Source organism: Parus major, chromosome 1, assembly GCF_001522545.3.
Source record: "Parus major isolate Abel chromosome 1, Parus_major1.1, whole genome shotgun sequence".
Taxonomy (NCBI): Eukaryota; Metazoa; Chordata; class Aves; order Passeriformes; family Paridae; genus Parus; species Parus major.
This window is the reverse complement of record NC_031768.1, coordinates 110,385,583-110,393,920: the sequence shown is the minus strand read 5'-3', so window position 1 is coordinate 110,393,920 and position 8,338 is coordinate 110,385,583. Positions and strand designations below refer to the sequence as shown.

General features: G+C 39.1%; 1 protein-coding gene across 3 annotated transcripts in view; it reads left to right on the top strand.

Annotated features, from left to right (window-relative positions):
- Window positions 1–14: 14 nt before the first annotated feature.
- Window positions 15–8,338, top strand: part of LOC107206925 (ephrin type-A receptor 6) — a 379,928-nt gene continuing 371,604 nt past the window's right edge. For all 3 annotated transcript variants that reach the window (XM_015633404.1, XM_015633396.1, XM_033518826.1), the window contains exon 1: window positions 15–144. In XM_015633404.1, coding sequence (XP_015488890.1) covers window positions 42–144 — 103 coding nt within the window. In that variant the 5' untranslated portion in view covers window positions 15–41. The remainder of the gene's footprint in view (window positions 145–8,338) is intronic.

Genomic DNA, 8,338 nt, shown 5'->3' with positions numbered 1-8,338 from the left:
TCGGCGGGCCGAGGTCGCGGAGCGCTCGGCGGGCACCAGCCATGGGGTGTAGTGAGGTGAGGGCATTGCTCTGGAGAGTCGGCCTCTTCCTCCCCCTGCTGACAGCGCGCCCCGCCGCCGCCGGGCACGTCGCCAGCAACCACGGTGAGTGAGGGCGGCCGCGGCTGCGGGCTCCCCGCAACTTTCCGGCGGGCGAGGGCTGTGAGGGGATGGAGGGAGGGGTCCGCACCTGCGGCCGCCAGCTCGGCCTCTCCCGGCCGCGGACGGGGATGCGGGGCCACAGGGGTGCAGGACCGGGCGCCTCCCGGCGGCCACCCCTTCCTGCCGGCCCCAAAAGTTGGGTGCTTGCGGCCAGAGGAGCGGCGGGGCTCCGCTGCCGTCCCCCGGCGGGGATAACTCCGCGGCTGCCGGGAGCGCTCCGCTGTCCCCCCGGGCACCCTCAGCCGCCGCGGGCTGGGAGTGAGAGCAGGGAAGCGAAAGTTGCCTCCCGGCGAGGTGGAGCAGTAGCATCATTTTATTGGAAGTGTGGGTTTATGGTCTGATTTGGTCCTGCCGAACGCAAATGCTATAGAATGGGTTTGAGAGAGCTCATCGCCCCTTAAGGGGAATTGCTGCTGGTGAGCGAACTGTTCAAAGGTGCCTGACTGCCCTTAACACGTAATTTCTGCATACTCCGGGCTGATTGTCTGAAAAAAAAATCCCATTTAAAATCTTTGTAACAGGTGCATGCTCATCAGGTCGCACAGAAGACGTTATTTTAATTCTTCGAGTTGTAAGGTGTGCGTTTTAGAAAAATACCTCGGGATTAAGAAGGGAATCATCCCGTTTATAGGAATAAAAATGCGTAGCACGCCCAGAGGATACAGTATTTTGTTAGGAAGAACTAAAAGAAAGAGCCCAGACCTGATTATGAAACATCATGTTACATGTTATCGAACATCTGGATAAAGCAGAGAATTTCCTAAACTGCTTGTTTTATGTGCATCTGTCTATTTGAGTCGCAGAGGGTGCATCTATTTCTACATATGTATGAGAGGCTTCTGTGCTTTTAACATTATTTTTGTACAGTTTGGCTTTTTTGAGATTTTAGTGTGATGTGACTGAAAATACAGGAACTGAGGAGTAGCTCTAAATGTTGCTGCTATCAGAGGTTGCTTTACCTGCTATATTGAAAGGAGCGTTGAAATTGGCAATGGTGGAAACTAAAGGTGAAAGAAGACAAAGTGGGTTTAGTCGTGGAGTACTATCAAGTATATAGTTAGTGTTTTTTCACAGTTTTGCTCTGTAGTCTGTTTTCAGTGCTCTTTTTATCGGCCTCAGTAACAGTAAAATAAGATCTCTAGAAAACAGGGAAGAGCTATAGTATGGCCACAAAGTGCCATCAGAATGAGTTATGGCAAGGACATTCCAAGTTAGTGTGATTCCTTTACCTCTCCCGTGCTAAATGCTAGGAATAATTCCAGTTTATAATTGAAGAGCTTGCAATCATATCAAGGCTGATTTTTAACATTTCTTATGTCTTGGAAGACATCAGACTCTCACAGTGGCACAAGCCAGTTTTCCTTTGATGTCACAGGCATTAGTGCATGCTAATGTCTGCTGCATTACCACAAGGCCTAACACCACACATAAAGGTGATTTTTTTAAAAAATGTATTCTTGGTGTTGTAGAGCAGCTAAGACAGCATAAGAGCATCAAAGGCAAAGAGTTTTTTTTGTCAATTTATGCAACTTAGTTTAGGTTTCTAAACTAGTGTTTTATATTCTGGGATTAAATTAGTAGAGTTTAAATAGTGTTTTAATGGTGTTTTTAAAGGATGGGGAAGATAGCTGCCAAAAGCCTGTCAGGTTTCTTGCTGTTGATGTGACTTTTCCTAACAAGTCCAGGTGTTTTGGCTGCAGAAAGTATTGGTGAATTTCCTAACTTCTGAGTAACTTCTTTTTCTGCACATTGCTTCCAAACTTCAGTAAAACAAGTAGCCTCTTATCTTTGGTACTGCATTATCACCACAGAAATCAAATAATAACTCAACAAAACCCAAGTGAACTGAAAATGGGCTGAATTAAACAGTCCAACATGCTTTCATACACACCCCCCCACCTTGTTAATAAAATGCTAGCAAAAAGAGTCTGCTTTTAATGATAACTTTCTCTAAATGCAGGAATTGAAGGAAAGGAAATTACTACAATAAAAAAGTTGCCCATTGTGTAAATGCATAAATGTGGAAGGTTAAAATGCCGGTTACTAATACTTGGAATCCCAGCTGCAAAGAATTTTTTAAAATCTTGTGAGGAAACGTGATCTCTTTAAATTTTCCTGAAGTGACATTTTCAGCATGCCTGTCTTGAAAATGTCTGGAATAATTGCTGTTGGGTTTTCACTAATCATTATTATAATGATATATTAACTTGGCTATCTGTATATTTTGTCTTGTGTTTTGTGTTCAGAAACATACCAGCATTAATAGTAAATTGAAAAGGAATGTCTTGTTTTGTTTGTCTCTTGATTGTTTGGGTAAAAACAATCAGTTTGGGAAGTGGAATGGGTTTATTAATCTGACTTGGTAAACAGACAGCCCTTCCACTTCATTCTTAATGTTTTGTTTCCTGTTATTAAAGAGGGATTTTCAGAAAAATAATATACTCTGGTCTTATAAATTGTTATTATAACCATGCTGGGATTAATCTTTTTTGGTCCTGTCAAACAGAAAGAATTACAATTTTTTTTTCATATAGCTCTAAGGCTCTTAGGTTGTCATTCTTCACCCAGTAAATCAATGTGTGGTGTCTTAGAGAATCTGTAGCAAGGCAGGCACAAACAGTACTATTGGCAGGGAAGTGAACTTCCTCATTCATCTTCATGAAGTGGTCAGTTCAAAAACATATTATGACCATGCCAAGGTCTAATTTTTACTGCTCAGAAAAACCCTGTAGGGTTTGGAATTGCATAGGAGGAGTAACCACTGCAGTGTGTGGCAGGACTGCTTGGAACAGAGATGGAATTAATGGTGGAGGTTGAGTGCTTGCACGTTTATACAGATTTTCAGTGGTTGTCCCTGACATCCAGTATGAACAGGCGACTGTGCAAGGTTTCAGCGTGCTGTGGTGTAGCTTTGTTCTTTGCTTGCCAGAACACCATGAATTGGGCAATTGCTAATAAAATTACAGATAATGGCATCTGACCTGAGCAGTTCCTTGTGCAAAACTTGTGGGAGCTTTCAAGATAAAGGTCACACCAGGTAATGGCTCAACAGTTTCCTGTGCTAAGCTTGCAATCATAAATGTTTCTGCATATATAAAAATCAGAAACCATATTTGTTCCTACATATATGTCAGAAAGAGTTTCTGTACCCTGGCTCCTTTCAGGTTGTATCTGCCATTATGTATCACCAGAGAATTAATTCCTGATGCCAACTATAGAACTTGCAGAGCTTATAATGAGTCATGCCTATCAGTGAAGTGTAAAAAAAAACTGTTGCTTTTTAAGTTTCCAGGTATCATAACTTTTTGTCAGGTTATGCAAGGTTGGTCTTTTTATTCATACCTCTAAAAGGCACCTGCATTAGTTTGTCTCTTCTTAAAAAAAAAAAAAAAAAAAAAGTGAAGTAAGCAATAGTGTCAAATGTCAGTTCTGAAACTCATACAGCCTTTACTTTTACAGTGATTACACTTGATATAAATTGGGTGGCTCAAAGTAGGTAATAAAGCTTTTTGATTCTGGTAGTAAAATATCAGGTAGATTACTAATGACCTGGAGGTATTCATCAGTTCAGAGAAATTGGCTCATTTTCATTCACATATTTATTCTTCCAGAAGTGCAATCCACCACACATAGGCACTCTTTCTGAATACAGAACTCAATTTTTTTACTGTAGCAACAGGGAGACCAGGGACTAAGTGTGGAGAGACGGAACTTTTCTCTGAATGAACGTGATGTTTTACAGCTAGAGGATATCTCTTTGAGAACTCACAGACTGTAGAAAGGCTGTGCTGCTGCCTGTGCTGTGCTAGTCCTGCTGAATTCTGCTGTTTCGTTGTCCAGCTCATACTTTAATAAGCATTTATATCATTACAGAAACACGAGAAATAAACAAATCCATTACAGTAAACATGTGTCAGTCCCTTTTCAGCATGTAGATAAAATCATGAGCAAAACTGTATTTTAGTTTCAAGTTCTTAGGAAACTTTTAACAATATTTTTTATCCATGTGTAAAATCCCACATCCATATGGACTTGTGTGCTAATGAAGCCTTGGGAACCTCTGCAGTTGTAGATACTCATGAAATGACTTGTTATCCAAGAGCCTTGATTTGTATGCCATGAAATGAACAGATTTGCAATTAATGGTTCAGGGTACATTCCTGGTGTTGTATTTGTTAGCACTGAGGGCTGTCTGGATATTTTGTTTAAGTTTTGTTGGGTTTTTCTTGACAAATGAGAATGATTGGTATGGAAATACTAAATATTGAGATAGATTAAGCAGATAGAGTTTAAAACCAAATAAATATATTAGTTTTCATGTAATTTGCAGGAGAGAAAACACCACAGAGGAACTGTTTTCCTGGAGTTTACCAGTTTAACTCTGGTCAGACATCATTCCTTCTGGGAGGTCAAAAAGTTTACTGAGGAAGAAGAGAGAATGAAAAAGCATGTAGGAAATTGAGTTTTTCTTATTAAAATCTCCTCTGTTTTTCCAGATAGATAGTTTTAGCTCTTAACTTTCCTTGAGTGTTCATTTAGGATATCTGATGTTAAAATTTTCACTTAAAAATTTTAGAAAAGTTGAAAAGTTCAGCAGGTTGTTTGTTAGTTAAGATACACAGTAAGTCAATATCCATTTTGTTGGCTATTTTTTTTTTAAATGGAAAATCTAATGTTTAAAAATCTCATTTAACTGATCAGGGATCTTGAGAAAATTGTGCTTGTGTACAGTATGGGAAGGATTCTGTTGTTCTTAGATCCCATTATAGCATAGCTAGGATATATTCCTATTCCAGCAGTGTGTGTTAGCTGGAATGTTTCATTAGGATCTTTGGATTTCCCCAATGTGACGTTGACACAAAGATGAGGCTGGCCTTGTGTTTGATATGCCCCTTAACATGCTGAACTCTGTGACAGAGAGAATGATAAGGTGGATGGAAATAGACAACTCTAGATAAATTATTTATCCATAATCTCTCCTGGCCTCCAGAAGCAGTGTTATAATGCAGGAGAGGTCAATACAAAAACTATCTGCTGTGAACAATATGCCTTCAGAAGCTGTTTGTTAACTTGTAAATGATATATCAGTCTTTATGATAAGGTGTTAGATCTGCTAATTACTGCTGAAAAGATGTCTCTCACGTGATAAAAACATGGGTTTTTTTTCAGGATTTCTTTCTGGACCGTACAAAAATGATTAAAATTAAACAGTGAAATCATCTTTAGCTTCTTTGTTTCTCATAATTCCCTCATTCTTCCTTATTTTATTTCCAAGGATGCTTTCATTATCAATATTGAAACGTCTTTTGTGTAGGTCAGCTATTGATCATTCCCACATCTAAGAACCAGTCTGTTCAAAATAATCATTAAGGAGAAATCACTTCAGTTAATCCAGCAGCCATTTGTGACCCCAGTACTAATTTTAATGCGGTGCAGAGCAAAGCTTAGAAACCAATCTTGGCTTTAAATAAACTATATGTTCTATATTTGAAGCTGGCTAATCCACTGTATTAAAAAACCCCAAAAGCCAAACTAAAACAAAACTCAAAATTATCTCAACAAAACCCAAACCAAAACCCCCTAAAGATTTTCTTACTCCGTAGTTCTGCTGTTTGTCTCATTCATACAACATAATACTTCTTGAAGTCAGCATTTCTCTCACTTACTGGTATTTGTGTTCTGTCATCCTGTAGGGAAAAAAAAAGTGCTGAATACTTTAATAATTAGAGATTTGTTAATTTTAATAAATAAAGGTATTTTAATGAGGCTGTAGATAGTTTTTTAGATAATAAATAAACTTCTGCCCAGACAATGCATGGGTATTTCTCCCCCTCTGGTTTACGATATTGTACAGTTTTCTGCTCTTTAAACAATTGTTTCACAGTAGCTCATGGTACTCCTCCACCTTCAAGCCAGCAGCTACCATTGCTTTGGTTTATGGATCTGTTCCTATTCTAAATATATAAAACATCAGTAGCTATTCTGTGTTTTTAAAGAAAGTTAGGGGTATTTTGACATTTAAATTAAGACTAGAATAAAAAAATGCTGTAATATTATTGGCATTTCTTTTGACAGTCATGTAGGGTCAGGTCTTTAAAATTCAAGAGCATTTATTACATGAGGAGATTAAATTGAAAATAAGATTTCCTTTCTGTAGAGCAGTCTGAAGATTTAAAATGTATTTTGTCTCCGAACTGAAATTCCTGGTTTGTGTTTAGGTAGATTTCTAAGAAGCTGGCAGATTTATTTTTTATTTTTTCATCTCCTGAGAGATGGTTCTGTTTGCTGTAAGTTGACTGAGTCCCAGACACTTTTTGAAGGTGTCTGGTGTTTGCTAACAGATTCTGCAAGAGGAGAGGTTAATGAGGGGAGGTGGGACAGCACAAGCAATACTTAGGTGAGAAGCCGTGACATAAACACAGCGATCCAGAGGGAACATTTTAATATGTGGGTGTGTTAAGTGCATTGAGAGCACAGCTTTTCCTTCATGCCAACATGCTTGTGACATTCCACAGGGCTTAGACTAGAATAGTGCTGTGTCACTTCAGTGCAGAAGGAAAGGTGGGTAGCAGGCACCATGAGTAACAAGCCCCTGTGGAGGTGCACACACACCATGAGAACACAGTTAAAAGGTGAATTTGCTGGGAGCTCCACTGCCTCAATCCACTTAATGGCTTCTGCACCTAGAACAAAAGGGGAAAAGTCACATACAGCAAACAGTATCATTGATGCATGTAATGAGTGATTTGTTTTGGCTGGGGACCCTTGGTTAGAGTGTACTTGCTGCTGTAATTTGTATTCTCTGACTGCTGGTTGCTTCTTGCTTAAAATAAAGGAATAAAAGAACAAATTGGAAAGCATTCCATAAGATAATGCACTAGCATTTTAATCTGGATAAAAGTGGTTATCTTTCTGAATGTTCCCAGGCTGATTTTCTCAGTGGCTTTCACTTGCTGGTTTGAAATAAAATTTTACAGGAAAAAAAATTTCACTAAAATTTGGATTTGTTCAAATATATTTTTGACACATTAGGAAAAAAAAATCAAATGGGACCTTATAATTTTCTTCTGTAGTGTTTCCAGTATTTGTGGCTGGAAATTGATTGCATGGAAAGCATTTGGATGAAGGATTCGTATTTCAAAATGTGGTTTGAATTCAGCACTTTCTGCTAAACAGACTGGGACCATATAAAATTGCACAGTCCTTTACTCTCAATTGTGTGTGTCTCCCGAAGATCTTTGAAAAGGAAAGCAAGGGAAATGTAAAACCTTTGTCTCTGGTAGATTGCTTTTGTTTGTATTGCAGCAGTTGCTAAACACTTCCACACCACAATGATACAGTAGAAGACCCACTTAGAGGGTTATTTTAGATTTAACAATTTAGTTTAGCGGAATTTTTTTTTTAAAGGACCATTTAATTTGGGTAAATATGGATACTGTTAGCATTTAGGAATGGAGAAGCACAATGACCTGTGGCACACTAGAGCCTCTCAGCCAAACTCCCTCTCATCCTCCATCAGATATGATGGGAACCCAAACCGTTGCTGTTGAGACTACTGTAGGAATGCTTACCCCGTGATTTTGTTATGTGGTCAAAAAGTCATTAAGTTACAGATTCCAAGACACAGAATTCTGGAAAGAGTTAAGCAAATTTTCTTCTTTAAGAAATATTGATACACGTCTCAAGGTAAGGGCAAGAATTTGCCTTTGTAAGATGGTGTTAACAAAGAAAAAGGAGTGATTGGGTGCACTGCACAGAGGAAAGACAGTCCACTGGAGACAGGTATCTTATAAAAGCTGCATCTGGAGAAATCTGGGATTACAAAAGGCAGCCAGGAAATCTGATGGTATTCCATGTGATTTTAGTAGTTTGTCTTGATGCAGATGAATATAATGATATTATATCCTCCAGTTTTTCTACTGACTATCTAAAGGGCATCTCATCTGCTGCAGCAAGATGAATGCTGGAGGTTGGAAGGAATCCAGCATTTTTTGTGACTGTTGTTTAGTCCAAGGCTCTGTGCAAACTTTAGGCTGCATGCCGAGTTTATTTTTCAGTACTGGATGTCTTCAAAACCACTTTTCACAATACTCTTTTGAGTAAGCCTTCGTGTCTGTACAGCACTGATCTGAGGAGA